This window comes from the organism of the source record quoted next, unplaced genomic scaffold, assembly GCF_019419815.1.
Source record: "Pyrus x bretschneideri cultivar Hongxiangsu unplaced genomic scaffold, Pyrus_bretschneideri_v1 Contig42, whole genome shotgun sequence".
Classification (NCBI taxonomy): domain Eukaryota; kingdom Viridiplantae; phylum Streptophyta; class Magnoliopsida; order Rosales; family Rosaceae; genus Pyrus; species Pyrus x bretschneideri.
Window position 1 is genome coordinate 1,428,401 of NW_025999746.1, and position 21,528 is coordinate 1,449,928.

Genomic DNA, 21,528 nt, shown 5'->3' on the forward strand with positions numbered 1-21,528 from the left:
CGGGAAGTATTTGTATCATCTCATGTACACAGATAAATACTCTTTAACCATTACTAAGTTATAGATCACATGCAAGTGGTGGATTGCTCTGGTGACCTTTTCTTTAACTCACTACACTGTAAATTCAAGCACCTCTCAATCTATAGTGTAAGTGTAGATTATCACTTGTTCTAAAAAAGTGGTGTTTTGAGAAAGTCAACAAACCCTCAAACCAAAATCCATGAGAACAGACAACTAATTAAGTTACAAAACTCTCGTAGATGACACTTTACCGTAATGGCAAAAAGCAATTATGCATATGCATATGTACAAGCAAAAATATAAAAACAGAAACTGAAAACCAGGTGTGTACAGATAAGCATATGTACAATCAAAAATATAAAAACAGAAACTGAAAAAGAACTTGTCGAATTGAACGACGTCTTTAGGGTTTCTGGTTCCGCATGTGTATATCTTTCAGGCATCGGGCTTATTTTACACTCTTGTACATGTTATCGATCAAATCCTAGGCATCAAAAGAATTGAGTCAGCGCTATCACCGGCACTAACATATAAGAAGTAATCCATCATAAAAGAAACTCATACAAATTTCTATCACGCGGTGCTTAACGCGTTAACACTTCACATAGTGTGCAATGTAAAAACCAAGAATTTAGAAATTTCATAGAGTAAATAACAGGATAAGAGCCACCTTGTAGTGTTTAAGCAACTGGGATCTCTTTTTCTTGTATGTTGGAGTGATAAGGTCACGCTCCATGTCAAATGGTTCTGGGTCGAGGTGAACACCTTTTATAACCTCAAAACCTTTCAACTGCCAAAGACAACAAATTTAATTCTGTGACCACCAATGACTACAAATTTAAGGTACTCGAATTAAGAAAGGCGAAACCTTTTTCTCTTTAGCAATCTTGTTGAGCTCTCCAAGTATGTGTTCTTTCACCTTTGCATTTCCACAAAGAGAATGAAGTCACCAGATATACCATTTTGTTGAGCCCAACTTTCAATTGCTTGCTTGTTGGGATTAACTACCGCAACCAGGAAGGACTCAAAGCTGTTACCATAAACCCATATCTAAAATTGGCACAAAAAAAATTACGAACCATCAGACTAGTACAAATTCATATCAAGCAGTAGAAACAAATCCCACTATAGTTAAACCAGAATATTGCATTGAATGCACGTATTACTTAAATACACAAGTCACTATATCTAGATGAGCATTTTCTACTAAAAAGTTGCACGAAAACACACACGCAGAAAGAAAATAGCAGACGGAATAGCATAATTTTGAAATGCAATTACGAAAGCAGAAAGGCATACGGCGTCAATATGAGAAACAAGTCCATAAATATTCTCCAAGTTTTCAGCTGCAACATACTCTCCTTGCGAAAGCTTGAAAATATTCTTCTTTCGGTCAATGATTTTCAAGCTTCCATCTGGTTGCCACTCACCAACATCCCCTGATACAAAGATAATTATGGGCAAAAGTTAATGTCTGGAGTGTGTGATATGTGAGCCATAACAGACAAACGAAATACACCAGCATGAACAAACCTGTATGGAACCAGCCATCGAGGCAGGACCTCTTTGGTGAGGTCCTCGCGTTTGTAGTACCCTGAAAACAAAGTGTTCCCCCTTACACATACTTCTCCACGCGGTGTGTCTGAAAGAGCATCGTATCCCATTTCGGGGACTGATTCTAGGAACACATCCACATTCGGAACTGGAGGTCCCACAGTGCCAAGCATTGAAAGTTCATTTGGCAGTGATACAAATGTCCCCGAACAAGTCTCTGTCAGACCTACGGTAGCATATATACAGAATACGTTATCAATGTACCGAGATGAACCAATAGAATTGATGATAAAATGAAAACTAGCTTATATTATCCATTGAGTATAGCTCCTGAAGATAGCTTACCATATCCTTGTAAAACATGAGCGCACGCCACCACTCGTAAGAAAGCTTCTACATGAGTAGAAAGAGGAGCAGCTCCAGACAGTATAAGCCGCACCCTACCGCCCAATGCTTGCTTTACCTGAAGTTGTCGGAACATAAATTAGGCTCAATCTAGGAAGGATAATAGGGTTACAATTGTTGTTCATAGAATATAGAGCATGTTCAAGTAGAAAGGAAAAAGAAATCGACTACCTTACTAAACACAACTTTGTCAGCAATGGGAGACGCCTGTGCATGCCCATGGCCCTTTTGCATGTTATGATACTTGCTGCAGCACCAGATGAAACATATCAGGTTGAAACAACAACTATCCTATTATCTACTTCCACTAAGAGCACGAATATCTATGTCTACTTCAAGCCTTAATATCAAGTAGGTCTAAATTCACCAAATTTGCAGTGAATCCACACAGGTGTACATGCACATCAAACAAATAGACAGGATATTTCAGGAAACCACATGCAGATACAATGTATCTTGTTTAGGAAGTAAGAAGAAGGGTACAACAAATAGGATAAAGCACAAGTTCAAGCTCCTTTTCAGAACAGGCATGTAGAAAAATTTGATAAGATATAGCGTTTTACTAATCATCAACGCAAAGAATGGCACGTACTATGAATATGCAAGTTTGAACATGGTCTTTTTCACAAAGCCGCCTGACGAAATCCTCTGTGTCAAGCCTGGAATGTGCATAGAAATTATATAGCATATCAGTTGAAGTTATTACGCAATTTTTATATAATTGCATCAACGAGTAAGAAGCCTCAGTTCCATGGCTAAAATCATGCACTGACAAAGTGATCCCTCCACTGAGATGAATGGTTTCTTTCATTACTTCCACTCGAGCGAAAGATCCAGAAAATCAAATTCATTGGCAAATTAATCCGGGAGGTAAATGTACTTGTATTACCACTATTCCCAAAAGCTTATGATGTTAGGATTGGTCTAATGATTACTTTAATAACAACAGACCCCTTACATGTGAGCCTCTCACCACCATTGGAGCCCAACATGTTACATTTCAACCTAAGGTCTCTTGTTCAGGTACCATGTTAGTTCATCACTGTTCCCAAAAGCTTAAGATGTTGGAATGTGAGTCAACAAGTACTTATGGTTGAACAGTACCTGCATAGATTCTGTCTAATACACGAGGAACCGCACAGAAGATAGTCGGTTTTAGCTCCCCAATGTCTTCAGTTAACAATTTGACATCCTGAAGAATGAGAAATAACATATAAGTCAAAATCACACTTAAAATTTATTGTTAGAAACGAAAAATAAGTAATTGTACTCACCCCACACCAGAACCCTATTTGGGCGCCAGTCCAGATAAATAACTCCTCAATCACCCGATCGAAGTTATGTGCAAGAGGAAGAAATGAAAGATATACATCCTTCTCACTCAACTTTAAAAATGAAAAAGAAAACAAAAAATATAATGCAAAAGTCAGTATTCTAAAACACAAGTAACCAGTTCTTGTTCGCACAAAATGAGGTATGTCGTTTGAAATGAAGAGGAACTCACCTGTTCATTTACACTCTCTAGCAAACGTTTCACCCCAGCCAGAAGAGTAATGATGCTTTCATTGGATACCAATACTCCCTTGGGGTCACTAGTTGTTCCACTAGTATACATTATAGTGCAGATATCACTTTTCTTTTTTACCGGAAGGTCAAAATCTTTATTCTCTCCCTGCAGGAACATATTTGAAACTTAAACCAGAAAAATGTACAGTATTGATAATTTGGAAATAAATAATTAACCAAACTGTGCATGAAATATGACAGCCGGAATCCCCTCCCTTAATACATTACACATTTCCTCTAAATTATCACACGGTAATTATCTTTCAAATAACTGATTAGCAGTTCGGTAATTACACACAGATAGAGAAGAATCATTTTCCGTAAGAAATTTCCTCACTATTTTCCCCATAATAGTAATGTAGAGGCCTTTGTCCTTCTTTTGTTTTCAGAAAACTTTCTTTGGGTCACAAATATAATTTATTACATCAGAAGAGATTGGGAGAACAAAAATAGAACCCACCAGTTGCAGAAATTCACTCCATGAATATAATGCCACTCCATACTGCTCAAGTGTTTCCTTTTGTTCAGGTGTAACATTGCCAAAGCTCACAAGTGCTGCATTTAAAATAAAGATAAAGAACTTATTTTAATAGCAACAGATACATACACAAAGAATCTCGGAAAAAATATGAGAAATATGCGAAATATGCGACTTACTCTTCAGATATTTTGCCACACTAGGAAATGTTTTCAACAGCTGAAAGGACAGTAAAAGAAGAGAACATGAATGAGCACTAGCAGATTCAAAATGTCATAACTCTCAAATTGTCACCAACTAGCATTTTTACGTAGTTACTGTCAATATTCAACCTATATTTTCAGTATAATCTGACAAAAGTATCCTCTGCTCTGATGTACCTGTACCACATTAAAGCTTTACTAAGCAATAAAATTGTAGATATAGAATCATGTACCTCGGGTATCTTCTTTTCTTCAGAAAAAGCAATTGAAACTTCAGCATGGCATATGATAAATTCCACAGCACCAGCACCTAAACCATATATCAGAGATTAGGGGAAAAAAAACATTAAAAAAACTATTGGAAAATCACGAAATGCGAGTTAAGGTACACCTCAACTATATCAACCAAGCCCTTCAACCCAACTGACTGGGGCGGACTACATGATAAAGAAGAGATATGCCTACCTAGGGTGTCATATAAAGGCACGCAATAGAGTCCATGAGCATTGCAAGCCTGCAGGAATGTTTTATTATTAACTAAAGTTTCCCAGAGCAAAGGATACTTATGTAAATATAACCAAATATGAATGAACTACGTTTCATACAGCGTGCAAGCCTAAGTAGAGATACCAGACATATAAGAAAAATTTCTCGATGTAAACTCCTCACGTCAGAATTCAAGGATACCACAATGGACAGGAAAAGACTTCTTTTCTTGTTTCTTTTAACGGACCATATCAGTAGAAAATGGGAAGTAACAAAACAAAATATGCTTGAAAACCCTACCAACTTTATCAAGTAAGCATTTTTCCAAACAGGTAAGAGGAAAAACAAATGGAAGAAGTTACAGAAGAAAATGAAAATGGAAAAAGACAGCATACTTCCATGCTCATAATCCATTCTGGGCAGTTGACACCATATATACCACACTTGTCTCCCTGCAATCACAAGTAAATACGCTGAATCATAATATGCACGTAAATTGCACAGGAGAAGACTTGGCGGAGCAGTAAACGAAAAATAAATTAGCGAATGAGAACAGACAATGACATACTTCGCCCACACCACAACTGCGAATGGCATTTCCAACTTTGATTACCACATCATAAACTTCCTTATATGTTAGCCACACATATTTACCAGCCTGCAAAGAAGCAAAACTTTACATAGTAGCAACAAATCAAAATAATTAGGTAGAAAGAACGCTATCACGGCAGATAGACACAGATGACCTACAAATACGATATTATACCTTCCCATTCACAATCTCCCGACGACCGAGCATTGGATTTCCGGGATTTTTCTCCACTGACATGCTGCAACACAAGCAAGACCATTTACAAACAAGAAAAATTCATACATAAATGTCATCGATTTTGTGGACAGATCAAATTGTTATGCTGTTTTATAGTAAAACCGAACCAACTGAATTTTCAATCAAGCTACCCGATTTAGATCAAATCTCGTCAGCAATACTTTTGCATTTCGTTATCGAAAACCAAAACAATTTTCACCGTGAAATTTTTTACTGCATCACTTTAGCATGGTAAAAAAACTGAATTTGTTGCGTTCAAATTGTGAAAGCTGCCACCTTTTTTTTTTTTTAAGTCAAGGCCACAAACTTCACAACCGAAATTCTCAGGAAAAAAAACACTGAAAAATCCGTACCACGCTCGATCACTGAGAAATAAAAAAAATCAAGTAGAAACAAAATCCTTTCGAAAAATCAAATTCCAAATCGCCCAAGTTCAGAGTTCGATATATACGAAGCATTCAGCTCAACAGGTTTTTTAAACTTTAATTTAAAAAAAAAAAAATTGCATCAAACAACAAACTGCCAAGCAAAGAATATAACTTCTGTTAATTTTCTTTCGTTTTCTTGCGCTTTCTCGGCAACCAAACATAACTACTAGATTAAAAACAAAAATAGTACCGGAAAATATCCCAGCAACTGTCCATTCCTGGAATCGCAGGAGGAAAGCCATCCTTAGCGAAAAGGCTCCGATACACAGGTCCCTGCGACGGCCTCCCGTCCTTGGCCTCCTTGGCCTTGTCCACTTCTATCAGGTACTTGTACTTGGTCGCCGCCATTTCTCAAATCTCAACTGGATCGCACGGAGCTTCCTCTTTCTCTGCGAATATGAGAAAATCGAGAGAATGTAGAAAATGGAAGGGAATTTTGTAATATTTATATGGGAAAAATAATAGTCAATGAATTTAGGTGACAGTGGTGGGTAGTTCAGTAAATTCGGTCACGGTTTTCAGAGGCTACCGCTCGCAGGCTCGCAGCCGGTGTTTTGACTTGCAGACGAAGACGAGTTCACTGAGTCACTGAGTCAGAACGCAGAGTCGCAGGGAGGACCAAAAGGCAGAGGCTTTGGCATTTTCGCTTTGGTTTTTTGAGCTGGTGGTTTGCGGCTGAGTCTTTGCGCGCCGTGTGTATGCAGAGTTGAATCAGTTGATTGTGTTGATTGTGTGTCATACCACTGGTTTTGGGGGGATTTTGATCTTGATTTGTATTTGGCCGTCCGATCATTCTGTTTTCAATATAAAATCAAATAAATGTACAAGAAAGTCAGTTAATACTACGTTCTAGTATATTTCTTTTCAAAGTGAGAGGCTTAAGGTTCAATTCCTGTCAAAAACTAATTTGAACTAGATTATTGTTAGCTCATAATGTAGATAATATTGTTTGTTAAAATAAATAAATAAATGTACAAGAGACAACTACGTAAGTAAAGGGATGTGCTATCCACAAACATCTTTTTACTTCTCACATCAGACCAGATGAATTAAAGAAGATCAAATAACAGAAAATGTCAAAAGGTCTGTCAGAAGTACAAAATGTGTGTGGATGGCGCTTTCCAAAGTAAAGCTTGATATTCTATATTTCCTTTGGTTTTACTCCTTTAATGAAATATCATTTACCTCCAAAAGAAAAAAGAAGTAAAGCTTGATATTCTTAATTTTATAGTAAGTAAATTACGAAAGAAATAAAGAAACAAAGCTTGATATTGTATTCAATTTAGATTTCTCAAAGTCACATGTATCCAATTAGAATTTCAAGGGAGTTTATAAAAAATTTCAGAAATATTATATTGTATTCAATAAAAATATTTTTGTCATCACTACTGTTTGATGGTGTGGAGCAAAAAATAATCAAAAAAATTATGAAGGTGACACGTGGACTTTTGGATAAAAAGGATAAAATTACATTCGAGGTACACTGGGATTCCCACGCATATGCAACAGACAATAACGGTTCAATAAAAAAAGAGTCAAGGGTGATCAAAATGATATTGATTCAAATCCCTCTCATCACTCCTCATCAAATCCTTATTCAAAAGGTAACTCCCAATCTTCCTATTTAATTTAAGATTAATTGCCACGTTATTGCAAGATATTATTTCACATAATATATTGCAATTATTCACACAATTCCACCATATATGGCCGACCACTATTCTCCAAATAGGGCCGGCCACTCCTTTATAAATAACCATATTCTCCCACTAAAAAGCTAAGTCATTTGATATGCACAAACTCTTAAACACATTATTTTCAGAATTCTAACTTTGGCATCAGAGATTCTTCGGCCAAAGCCCCCCTGCCCCGCTCCCCGCTTCCCAAATATTCATTGTGGGCACGTGAGACATTTGACCTTAATCTTAGGTGCTATTATTTTGCAGGTCTATTTTCATCAAAGGAGAAGGTATCCACAAGTGGTATTCCTCTTCACTTGTAAGTGAGAGATCTTAGGTTCGAATCTCTTGAATGTCGAATTCGATACCAAACTAGGTTGTCCATTGTGTGGCCTAATTGAACTCCCCCTCCCCTTAGTGTAAAATATATTCGTTGTGTTGCAGTCTTATTAGATTAGGAATGTGATTATATAAATCATAGTAGATCTAGGAATATCTCTTATATTCCTATTAGGAGATGATTACCTATTAAGAGTTGTAATCCTAAAATGGTAAGAATTTTACCTATTCTACTACTATAAATAAAAGCACAATGGGGTGGAATAGAACACCTCACAATTACACATCTCTCTCTATGCCGCACCTTCCCTATCTCTCTGGCCTCCATAATTGTTCAGTAAATTATACATATAAAACGTTATCAGCAAGCTCTTGATCCTACATGCCAAAGAGAGTTTGATCTTCAATATGGGGAGTATTACGTTTTAATCATTTTTTTATGATTAATTTATTATTTTGAATTGATCTACATGCTATTGATTCAATTTAATTTTTCTATGTTGAACGTGATACAACGCATTGGAGATGCAATTCTGACTTTCCGATGTGGATCTTCTACAAATTCAAAGGCTTTTGTTGTTTTCTGCCAATCAGGTATGCTTAAAATAAAGTAAGATATTAGAAACGACCTTGAAGCATGAAAAACTTCCCCATGATGGATGAATCCCCCTATGTTTATATTTTCCTTCTGATATATATATATTGTATATGTTCATATATTTGTCAATATATATATATATATTTGTTTCATGCATTACACAATTAAATCGCTATGTGGAATTTGTGAGTCAAAGAATCGAAATAAAATATAAGCAATTAGGGTTTTTCAAACTCTAGATTTTGAAAAAAAAAGAAAAAAGAAAAGGAAAATCGTTGAGCCACGCCTAGCTGGCTTGAAGCCAAGACAAGATAGTAGCTCCCTTTTTTTGGGTTTTTATGTGCACGAAACTAAGGTCCACACGCTGGGCTTTTCTTACCTGACGGACCTACATCCCTTGGCCCCCATATCACAAGCATGTTGCTTTTGATTGTTTTGGCCCGCATACCAACCGTGGGTTACACAGCTAGCAACCTAATGCTGTTGGGCTACCCCTTTTCCCGGCCTATCTTTGCTGCAAGCCGCCCTATTGGGCTGCTTTTGCAACCTGTCTGAGCCTAGCCCGCAGACTGAGGCTATAGAAGCTTGTCTAAAGCAGCAGCTAGTAATCCAATGTTGGGTTGCCTCATTTTCTCTGCCCAAAGCTATTTTTGGCTTGTTTTTTTTTTTTTTTTTTAGCCTGCACCCATATTTTTGGTGCCTTACTTACGGCACCCAAGCCCAATGTTATCGTGCTATGGCTTTTTGAATTCAATGCTAATTTTTGGCATTTTAAATAATTTTAACCCGAACGGTATTATTATTATTTTTTGCTTCTACGATCGATCATGAATGGTCTCGATCTATTGAATTAATTAAAAGTGACCAGCAGTCTATTAATCTGACATGACATCCAAAATTATTGGCCTGAAGCCCACTTTTGGACATTAACGATTTAATATTTTATTTCTCTTCTTTGAACCGTTGACTCACTTCGTAGTCTCGAAGCACTCACACTTGAGTTCCTAAAGCAACTCAAATCCACTACACTTAAATCAGCATATTGCATTCTGTGCTCTTACAGAAACCTCACTTTTATGAACTAAACGTTCATAAACTAAATTGAACATGTAGTTTCAAATTTAGTGCATTTCAAACCCGAAGTTTTCATAAAACAATACACCTATGAAAACCTGACGTTTTTTTCATGAAAACCATGTCTTAGAAATCAATGTTCTAACTCTGATGCTTATGGATGATTCATTCCTATAACACCAATCACAATCTTGTTCCTTCCAAATTCAATGGATTGTCGAACCATCACAAGTTTGACTTCCTTTATTTGGACGTTTCTAATAGAAATCACTTTATGTGGGGTACAAGACATTGCCTGACACACGCCATGACTACATCCATGAATGAGTACAATTCTGAAGTTTATAAATCCGATCGAATTTTGACTAGAGAATACTTTTCTCGTCCTTCCATGTTTCTAACTCGCTCCTGAAGCAACAGTGTAGAAAGCAAAAGTTTACCAAATTCTCGAATCTGATTACTACCGCAAACGTGAGAGAATGATATAGACTCAGTTTGGCTGGAGTCTACCGAATGTCTCAACCCAGTTCGGTCAAAGCCTACTGAATGGTGGTGCCCTGCTTTGGCAGGGGTGCACCGAATAGTACTTTTCTGCTTCGGTAGAGACCTACCAAATAGACCCCTCCAGCTTCGGTTGGAGCCTAACGAACCCAATTCGGGGTTTGTCTATCTCATAATCCAATTTCGAGCTTGTTTTACAACATATGGTAGAATCAGGGCCTGCCAAGGTATGACATCATGCCTGAAACATGATCCTTGGTACCTAAGACCTAAAACTTTAATAATAAGGGATAATATTTCCCAACCTTAACCCTGCAGAATCTACTTCCATCTCGATGGAAGAAATCATTGGTCACCTGTTCGTGCCCCTACTAATGTTGTTAAGGAGTACCATTCTAGCAGTTAATATGTGAGACTAATTTTGCTCCACCGAACACAGCTGAAAGAGCAAAATTTTGACATGGATGGCCTTATTGGCCGAATCCCCTTAGTAAATCATTTACTTTGTGAACATTTTCCCATGTTCTTGGATTCAAGTTTGGTGTATGTTTTACTTATGGATAATCTTATTGATATTGTCCTCGAATACGAGTTAATTGAATTATGTTTCTTGTATACATGTGACCACATTCAATTAAACACGTGATTAGGTTAGAATGTGGGGAAGTTAGTTGTCTGGATGAATGTGATACTATGCACACTAACTTTACACCTAAATCACATCTCTAGCAACGACTTTAGGTCTATCCAACTTGATTAAGAGCATTAGCACACTCCTCATTGTATGAATGGTACTGAAGAACCATTTAAGGGACCTTAAATTCTCCATATCATTGAGTTTTTAAGGATATTCGAGAGAACAATGATTATAAATGAAACCACTGGAAAAAAAAAATAGAGTGAAATATCTTTGCACCACCTCCAAAAATGAGCCTGAAGCTTTGACTTGGGGCCAATAGATTGTCTCCCAATTGGGAACATGCCACATGTGGCCTGCTTAGAGCTGGGTAATTCGAGCAGTTTACTTGTTTTGGCACGACCTTTTGGGACATTTAGGTCGAACAATGATGTTACAACGTATCTCCTTACCTAAAGTAAGGATCTTGTGCCTACAAGCACATTTTGCCAAAGCCTACTCATTGAGAAATTTGATTTCTATATCACTCCTCGCAAAGATACGAAACGACTCTCTTTTCACAGTGGATTCAAGGGAATATATGTGGACTAATACAACCAAAAAGCGGACTATATAAATACTTATGGTTTTGGTTGATGAATCAACAAACTGGTCAAATGTTTGTCCACACACATTACTGCTAGACCTCCTGGCCGATTAAGGGTTCACCACCCTACTTATCCCTTAAAGTTCGGGATACTGGATAATACCGGAGAGTTTATATCGATGGTTTTCGATAAAGTATTGCATGTATCTTGGGTTTATAATTGAACACCGAATTCCTTTCTTCACCCCAAATAGCCTCGCTTAGCGATCATGAAGCGCAATTTAAATGATCATCCAGATTTTGGTAAACGTACCAAGTTTTCAGTTTCTGCCTAGGGCTTAGCAATCTTGTACGTAGTTATGTTGGTCCGTCTTGAGGCCCATTGCCACTTAACCTATTTGACGTTACAGTTGGTTACTGGGTACGAACTTGATGTTTTTCGTATTTATGCATTTAGGTGTGCATCCATGTGCTAAGTTGCACCGCCATAACGTACCAACATGGGTCCTCAAAGAAAGATGTGAATCTTTGTCGATATTGATTCTCCTTCACACTAGCTTTCTTAGAGCCCTTGCATGCAATCTCTTTACCGCTCATTTACAAGTTGTCATTTTAATGAGATAATCTTCCCGCCATTAGGGGGAGATAAGAACATCAACGTTCCTGTAGAACGACGTAAATTTGCATGGACGTTGCCCACTATATCTCATCTCGATCCCCATATCGCACAAGTGTGAGAAGCAAATGTGATAAATTCTAGCTTTCAGAATGTTGCTCCATACGCATTCCTCTAATCTAGCTAAAGCGATGAGATCATATACTAGTTGCAAACATGCCTGCAAGGATAGAAGTACTTAGCGGATGTCGAGTCAACATCCTTGGAGGGTGTGCCGCCTCTATTGGATGGTTTTGACGGCCCTGTTAGACGATCTGGTACACCAGCGGATAGCCAATCAATCTGTCTTGGCTAGAGCATGATAGATCACTCGGTTCATAAGATTCACTTCCTTAGAAGAGGAAGACACAGTAGAACAATGAATTTAAACTCGATCGCTGTCTCAAATCATTTCCATCTCATGAGATTAATCCGTATTACTCCCGAGACTTGAAGTTCTTGGTCCAGTATACTAGTTTGGATGGGCTAAATGGAATTGAAATGAGATCACCATCGATGATGTATTCACTTATATGGTAGCTACCGATATAAATGAAAAGCGACGATATCGAACTGTGTTCCGTTGATTAAGTGACAACGTATAATTGATTGGACAACCAAAATAACAATCCAGGTCAAATTCTTTACTGAAGTGTGTTTGGACCTGTCGTTCTTACACTGCCCAAGGTAACCCTGCTGTGTTACAAGTGGGAAATGAAGCATTATGAGATGAATGAAATAGTGCAATATGATGCACATCATATGGCGCAAGGTTTCTTTCAAAACGTCCTGTGAATGATAACAACATTATGAAATGTGGTTAGTGTTTCTCCATGGGGATATAGATAGTTTGCCCATTCCTTCATCTTTCCAATCATTCAACAACAACTGAATCTAAGTCTTCCAACTTAATTGAACAATAAAAAAGTTTGCTCATCCCTCTGATCATTTAACTACTAAACACAAAAGCCATGGTTAAGATTTAACACTTTAGATGCTTTAACGATCAAAATTAAAATCTATGAGAGTTCGTCTAAATCTATTGAAATACCAATTAAAGTCAATAGAAATTCATATAAGACTCAATATAAATCAATTTAACTCCAAAATCGGTGGATTTATACCGACACCCCATTCTTAGGGGAAAGAAGATGAATGATAGAATCTTTTTTGTTGTGAGAAAAAATAGGGTTTGTGGGGTGAATAGAAATATTATCTTACAAGTTTTTAGTAATATGTCTTCTTTTGTCCTTTTACACAATTAAAATTTAAAAAAAAAGTTAAGCTTAAATAATGGAGTGAACTTAGATGGTGGTGGTGTTTAAATAAAAACACTCAAAAGAAAAACAATTTTGACAAAAAAATTTTACAACAAAAATATTCCACTCCATAGTTTATATGAGTGTGATGTGTATATATAAGAATCAGCTAACTTGAGTTTGATATGAGTGAGTTTTATATATTAAATGTGAGACTCATATACTTATTTTTCTTTATCTTATGATTGGTTACTTCTTTTTTCTTTGTCATTAATTGTAGATGTATTACACTTATAAGTTTAATATATTGAACTCAAAAAGAAGAATTATACGCTCAAACTTTTTGCCCAATTGTTGAAGGCCTAAAGGGATGAAACTGAGTATATATATAGAAGTACAGTTTTGGCCAGTTGATGTTATGCTTATACATGTATTTTGAACACATTGTGATTCTATAAGCTAAGCAGATGAGGAGATGCAACAAAGAACCTAACGATCCTCTTTGATTGACTTCATTAGGAGCATCCCTAAAGGAGATAGCAAAATCTTTCTTTAGAAGTGTTATTTGTAAACACATTTGGCACTTTTATGCTATTTTAAAAATTGAAAAAAATAGGTTCCCGATAACATTTCTTGATTGAAACCTTGTGTCTTTTAACTTTTGATTGAAGTCCTTTGACTTCTTTCCAAATCAGCATTTTATATAATTTTATTATTATATATAATGTAGCCCACACATTATTTGTGTTGAATAAAAAAAATTAAAAAGAAAAAAAGGGTTTAGTAGATGGAAGGAAGTTAGGAGAGAAAATAGGAAGTGAAGGGTTATGCTTTGATGACAATTAGGTGAAGACTAGAAAAAGAACATCAAAAAAATAAAATAATCACAAGGTGATGCTACAGAGATCAAATTTCTAAATCAAAATTTGTAACCAATAATGTAGATGTTAATGATTAGATTAGTAGTTAAGTGTTGATTAACATGTTTATTTCTATTGGTGACACATCATTTGGTTTGCAAATTAAATTTACAAATTTAGTCTCCCTAGCATTACCTTTTTTCTATTCATATTATATACCCTGTATATAGGTGGGTAGTATTACTTACACATAAGCTTTTTTGTCATAGTATGTACTCATACGCCAATGAATTAGTATTGGGCACATGAATATAAAAGAGCTAAATTCTGACATGCCTTTGAGAGGCCATATAAGTCGTTGAGAGACTCCTGACATGCCTTTGAGAGACTCCTGACATGCCTTTGAGAGGCCATATAAGTCGTTGGCTAAATTATGTTTGTGAAATTCCAGCATGTATTCTAGAGCCTCAAAAAAAAAAAATGCGGATGGAGATTCCTTTTGACTTTAATCAATGGTTCCCGTGGCGGTAGTAGAGGAGGTTTGCTTTTGGCCTTCTTCTTGAAATGCTTGATACGAGTTTTCATTTATCCAGGCTGAAGGATAAGTTTGATTCGTTTCTCATATTCTTCAATCTCAGTTTTAAAATCACAATCAATTACTTTCTTCCCTCGGAGTAAGTCGGTTATGATTGTCGGAGGTTGTCGATTATCCTCTTTTCTTGAGGTCTCTTTAGGCTACCATTTTGTGATTGAAACTTCTTAAGCTATTCGCCAACGAGCCATGCATTCTATCCTATATTGGCGATGTGTCTGGGATTTAAACAGAACGGTATATGTGTTGGCAAGAATATTATAACTATGCCACCGATGGTCGCGTGGCTCAGGTTGTTTGAAAGTTCATTGGGTCATGGATGAACTTGAACTTCCATAGTTGTGTACATAGTAATCTTCATCATAAAATGGCCCATCGAAATCAATGCGTCATCTAGCTGAAGGCGGTTGGTAATTTTGTTGTTGAGGGCCGAGTCTATCAAAAACCCTTTGCTGGCATTGTCCCGAACTGAGCACTGGTTGAGATTTCGCCGAAACCATTGATGTGGGTTTGGTCAATGGTTTCTATGGTCTTGGCTTGGCTATGATGATTTCTGACTGGCACCTACTACACAAGATTATTGGGCACTTAATCCTATCGGCACTAGAGTTAGATGCTGGTTTGGCATACACTAGATTCAAGAAGAAACTATAGGGTCATTTTCAGTTGAAAATTTGATTTTTAGGCACGATTAAGGATTCTTTTTTAGGACGTGATAGGTCGGGATGTACTCAGCTTTTCCTTTTTTCTTATCCTTCGGCAAATTGGCACCTATCATGCATATTGTTACCGAAGGGAAATGATCAGCATCGACCAACATCTATGTCTTTTCTAGGAACTTTAGTTTTCCATTATCAATCCAGCTTTGAATAGCATCACGGAACACGACGCAGTTATTCGTCTTGTGTTTGTTTGAATTGTGATACTTGTAGTATGTTTTTCCTTTTAAATCTTTGGCCTTAGGAATGTCTTGCCCTGGCCAAAGCTAAATGATGTTTGCAAGTAGTAGCTGGACAAAGATAACATCAGCCTTGGTGATATCAAAAGTATATACCTTTAATGTTTTGACAGCTGCTTCAACAATGGCCAAGTGCGTTTTGATATCTTTAGAACTAGCATGAGCCCGTACCTTGCATACATAAGGGTTGTCGATCACTATCTCTGCTGTGTTTATGCTGACATATTGGGACTCATCACCCCCAGCTGATACATATCTTACCGTTGGGTTCTTATAGATTGTCCCACAGGTTGGGGTTTTCGAGATATTTTCTTCTTTGAGCAAATAATCATATTGCTTGACGTGTTGAGCCAACTTATACATATCTTGAAGGTTTCCCCCAAAGAATTTCTTCTTGTATTCTACATCTAGGCCATTATGGGCAAGCCTAACAAATTCCACCTCGGGAAGGAGTACTCGTCACCAGTTCCTGGCCGATTTTATCCAGGTAAGGAATTCCATTGGTGACTCATCAGATGATTGGGCCATCTTAGCTAAAGAGGAGACTGACACTTCCATTCCTAGTTGGCAAAATTATTCAAGGAATTTCTCAACCAGCTCTTCCCAGTTTTGTATAGAGTTCGGTGAAAGGTTAATGTACCACGCAAACGCTATGCTTGTCAATGAGAAATTAAACAATCGTAGTTTATAAAAATCATTGTTGACATTTCCATATTGGGAAGTGAATCTGGCTACATGTTCGAATGAGGACAACGACGATTCCCCAGTGAAGAGACTAAAATCTGGGATCTTGAATCCTCGAGGATATTCAAACTTTTGTACAAAGGTTAGATATGGATGAATAAACTTTGGGAATTTTAGCCCCCTTTTGAAGGTCGAATCGGCCAAATTGATCATCTTCTGGACTTCAACCATATCCACTAGTGTTGCTTCTATCCTTTGGCCTAATTAGGCCGAACTAGTGCTTGGTTCACCGTATGTTTTCTCGAGGTCGATTATCCTAGGCCAAGTGAATTCTATCTTGACCGATATCGGTGACAACCTTTCTTCTGCCAAAGAAACATTCTTGATAAAACACTACCTAGATTGATTGACTGGCTCGTTCTTGTGAGCTTTGTTAACTAGAATTTCAAGCAACTTGTTATTCAACGCATTATTATCATGTACTAATTCAAGTACGCTTTTCATCTTTAGCCAAACATTTGCTCAAACTGCCAAACTTGTTTTTCCAATCGTCGTCGGAGAAAAGATTTAGATGGTGGACCATATGTCTCATCGTCGTCGTCTCAATCCTTTACGAAACCTTCAATAAAACTATCTTTTGCCATCTTAGTTGTCTAGGTGAAGACCATGGCATCATGATTTTGACTGCCGAGATTAATTTCCTTATCTCGGCACGCCGTGCCTGTGGCTTCAGGTGTCATGGCACCAGGAGGATCCTACACCAGTGACAAGTTACTTTGTATTGAACTTTAAGCTATAAGTGCTAAACTGGTGGTTGACTTACCCATAGTTGTTTTCTTTTTTATTGACCGTGTTTTAATGGTCATGAACTTCATAGCTTTAGTACTGGGCCCCACTGGGCGTGCCAAAATGTTGGCCTTAAAAACTACTTAGCCTACATGGCGCGTAGGCTGAGTAATTAATAAGCTAACTACGTCCTTAATGCTAGGCCTGCCAACTCATCAGCCGAGTTTAATCGGGAAGTAAAATATGTTGATGTGGCATTGGGTGTGCTATTAACTGACTTCGTGATCTCGCAACTGTGGTTGAGGAAGGAACGCGTCTCGGCCTTAGGGTTCTAGAGCCTGAAGACAAGGCTGCTAGTTCTGTGAAGTTCAATATCAAATTCGGTTTTCAGTGTGTCGAATATAGTAACCTGGTAACACCTCATTTCGCCGAGAAGGTTGATGAGATGACCTCTTCTAATAAGGACTCGAAAATCCTTGTTAACCAAGACTTAGATACATAACTAGTTGGTCTCGAAGCAATGTTGTTTATCTAAACTGAAGGTTCTCCTCGGTCTCCTAATTATACGACTCTAGTGTTGTTTATCTAAACTGAAGATGTTGCCGATTGCCTCCACAGTGTTGTTTATCCAAACTGAAGATGTGTTGGCGGGGAAAAAGAAATTAACAATCTCAAGATGTTTGAGAGGTTTGTGCAAGGCATTTGTGTGTTGAATTGGAAGGGCTTTGAATAATGCACCCTCCTCTCAGTTTATAGTAGCGATCTCCCCAATAACCGAACTAGAATTTTACTAAGACTAGAGTTCTCAATCCTAATCTAATTTGGCATCGACCAATCCTAACTCCTGTAGGATTCTGAACCAAACTTTTTAGTCATTCAGATTCAACCCTTGACTTTCGGCATCTTTTCTGATTCAAAAGCTTTTAGCTACTGAAGAATCCCTATTGTATTAGGATTCGACTACTTTACCTTTATCTAGGCAGAAACAACATTCTGATAAGACTCAGCCGAACTCTTCTGGGCTTGGCCTATGGTAGAGAATATTCTCGATGTTCCTTATTGGACCGAGAGCAATTCCAGGCTCAGTCCAAAGTGTTGTTTTGGGCCCAAACAGAAATAAATAGGCGGTTCTATATTAGTATGCAAATAGGACTAGATGATCTATGATTTGATTATTATTTTCTTTCAGAGATGACTAAATGATTGTATTGAAAAAAGTTATAAAGATGGGTTGAACAAAAGAAAGTTATAAACCAAAAACCAAAATTCATTTCAAGTTTTTTTTATTAACTCTCCTCTCTTTCTTTTTAAATACAAGTGAATTTACAACTTTAATTTACACTAGAGGAGAGCAAAAAGTTTGAAGCCGAAACATAATGGGTAGAGCGGTGGGACAAATTCACCACTCGTTAATTTTCTATCATCATTAATTCTCTATAATTTCTCCTCTATCTTTTTCACCATATAATTTTCCCATTTTTCAGGCACAAAAATAAAATGATCATCAAATAAACCTTTTAACTTAACGTAGTATACCGATCGATACATGGTAGCTGAAACACAAAATGACTTATGGTACTATTATCTCTCCTGTGGATTTCGACAAAGCGGGCACGTTGCATTCAACTTAAGCCATTCATCTATACAATTAGCATGGAAGTAATGGTCGCAATCAGGTATGGTCCTTAATGTTTCCATGGACTGGTACTGACACAAGCATATTGGGCACGTGTTGTCATTAGGCTTGGGCAATTCCAATCTCTCACCAAGTTGAGTTTTGGGATATGATTCGATGGTCGGACTGTCAAGGCCGGTTGTGATTGCGGGAGGTAGCCGATTGGTTACGGTAGATAATTCTACGATGGGATGGTTGTTCCGACCACTGACCTCCATCATTCTGCCACAACAATGAAGTCCAAGCCAAATGCTTAACAAAAGCACAGGAATTCCCACACCCATCATTATGCCGTGCTTTTTAGATTTTGAGGGATCTGAAGAGACTCCAACTGCAACATATATTGAACTGCATTAGATTAGTTTTAGGGATAGTTTAGTTGCAGTCCCTGATCCTTAACTGTTATAGATTCAAATCTTATGCATTTTAGATTTTAGATTGAAGTCCCTCTCCACATAAATGACATAATAATAAAAAAGATGTAATAATATCAATAAAGACTTAAACCATTATTTTGCTTTTATTTACACCACCAATTTAATTATTGAAATTTGCTTATGGATTTCAACCAAAAAAAAATTGCTTATGGGTAGAATTCTTTTTATTTTTATAATATGAATACATTTATATAATAAAATTTGGGTACATTATATATATGTGTGTGTATATATATAATTGGTACGTTTATATAAAAATGTGGATGCATTTCACATACAAACAATTGGTACATTTTATACAAAAAATAAGGGACACATTTTATATAGATTAAATGGGTTCATTTTATATGTACAAAAAAAAAAAAAACAAGAGGTGCATTTTATATATAAATAAAAACAATGGGTACATTTTAGATTTTAAAAAATAAATAAATAGATTTTACATTAAAAAATGGGTAGATTTTACATAAAATGAATGGTACTTACAAAACAAAAAAATGAGTACATTTTGCATTTAACAAAGTGGTACATTTTTAAGTAAAAATGGGTACATTATAAATAAATTACGGGCACGAATAAAAGGTTAAAAAATTATGAGTATAAATAAAAGCTTAAGGGGCACAAATAAAAAAAAATAAATGGGTACAAATTAAAATTAAAAATAGAAATATATGATACAAAGTTTAGCCATAAATATAAATATACCAAATGTAACGTTTCTAACATTAAATGAATATACTTAGAAATACAATTTAATTGAAAATAAATAAATTTAATTATCTTCACATGTAAATATTTTATTATTGACATAATTAATGACATTATTAAAACTTAAGGACATTGATTAAAAATTCAAATGAATAAGGTCTTAATCAATGAAGTAAAAAAAATAGGGATGAGAACCTAAGTTCTCCTTAGTTTTACTATCATCTAAATATCGGGTATATGTTTATGTTGCTGGGCTGTGGATATAATGGAACATTCAGGCAAGAATCAATGTTATTAATATCCAAATTCACTGATAAACGTATACAGAAACAATTATGCCAGGAAAAAAAAAATCCTATATGCATCATACCGTAGCATCGGATTTGCAAACGTTTTCCTTTCTTTAACTCACAAACCTGACCTCCTGCTTCACAAGAACGACAATCAGGCACCTTCCATGTCAACTCGATGTCATGGTTATCCCAATCAAATAAACTCGGAGCCAAAGTTGTCGAAATCACAGAGCAAAGAGGCAATGGTATTGGATTGGGTGGCAAAAGCCAACTTGTACGTAAAGCAATGACCTTGTGGTACTCAGTGCTGAGGCAAGAGATGATTCCTGAAGGCAAGCTGCGTACTTCAGAGGAGGAACAGTTGAGGAACGTGTAGTTCACCAGGCTGCTGAAAGTAAAGTGGAAGAAGGGTGAATTTTCCACAAGACTGGTTTCATGGTGGAGATAACGTTTAGGAAGACAGTTATCGGGGTCGCTGATCGACACCACTTGTATCATGTAGTTGATGGTTTGGACAGTGAAGTCCCCAAAAGATGGAAGAGTGAGAGTGGTTTGACTTCTGTTGTTACATGAGAGATCATACCCTGGATACCCACAATTACTTTTGGCTTGGTGGTTTGTTAGCTGGAAAGGGAAACGAACCAACGGGCCGCCATCAGGGCAGGTTGAGCCACCGCATGTGGTGCTAGCGCTATGAGGATGGAAGAGGAAGAACAGGAAAAAGATCAAGAAGTTACAGATTTCTAAGGTAGCCATGTGATGAGTGAGCCATAGGATAGACGGGAAAACTATATCAATATTTTGGTCGTACGTAATGGCCATTGACCGACCTATGACTGACATAATATAAAGTCAATCGATAAGGCCAAATAATTATTTTCAATCATCTCTTTCACTGCATTGTTTAAATTTAAATAGCAATCATTGTAATATTTTAATTATCATGTCTTTATCTCCCACCAGATGTATATCCTTTGCTGACAATCATATAAGATAAGAGAACTGCAACGAAAACCAAATTAAGAATACACAATAGACTACTCGTGTTGCCCAAGGTGTACGGGTACATCTTTCCTCTCATCTCTTATTCTTCTTACTTTTTCATTCCTCAGTATACACCAAAATACTTGTTATATATGCTAAAATATAGCTCTGATTCAAGACGAAATGTACTTTTTCTTACACCTAGCGCCATAAATTATGGAGGCAGATTCTCTGCCCTCTCACTTTCCGTATC

General features: G+C 36.8%; 2 protein-coding genes across 2 annotated transcripts; both read right to left on the reverse strand.

Annotated features, from left to right (window-relative positions):
- Positions 1 to 217: 217 nt before the first annotated feature.
- LOC103938175 (long chain acyl-CoA synthetase 4-like) lies at positions 218 to 6,677 on the reverse strand. Its single transcript, XM_048566657.1, is given in 21 exon segments — positions 218 to 505; positions 692 to 811; positions 890 to 963; positions 966 to 1,071; positions 1,321 to 1,460; positions 1,555 to 1,576; positions 1,578 to 1,801; positions 1,921 to 2,038; positions 2,152 to 2,227; positions 2,573 to 2,639; positions 3,085 to 3,172; positions 3,255 to 3,365; positions 3,485 to 3,652; positions 4,007 to 4,101; positions 4,204 to 4,243; positions 4,461 to 4,537; positions 4,693 to 4,741; positions 5,109 to 5,165; positions 5,282 to 5,371; positions 5,480 to 5,543; positions 6,161 to 6,677. Coding segments are annotated over 21 exon segments (1,980 nt in total). The 5' UTR covers positions 6,319 to 6,677; the 3' UTR covers positions 218 to 469.
- Positions 6,678 to 20,216: 13,539 nt separating this feature from the next.
- LOC103938179 (RING-H2 finger protein ATL22-like) lies at positions 20,217 to 21,113 on the reverse strand. The gene is made up of 2 exons (XM_048566605.1): positions 20,420 to 21,113; positions 20,217 to 20,308 (listed from the first exon to the last, which is right to left on the reverse strand). The coding sequence occupies exons 1-2, from the start codon at positions 21,111 to 21,113 to the stop codon at positions 20,217 to 20,219; spliced, it is 786 nt and encodes a 261-aa protein (XP_048422562.1).
- Positions 21,114 to 21,528: the final 415 nt, after the last annotated feature.

Coding starts and splice junctions, on each gene's coding strand:
- LOC103938179 (XM_048566605.1), bottom strand. CDS start 21,113: ATGGCCATTACGTACGACCAAAATATTGATATAGTTTTCCCGTCTATC. Junction 20,309..20,419: donor TCGTTCTTGTGAAGCAGGAG/GTCAGGTTTGTG, acceptor TACGTTTATCAG/TGAATTTGGATATTAATAAC.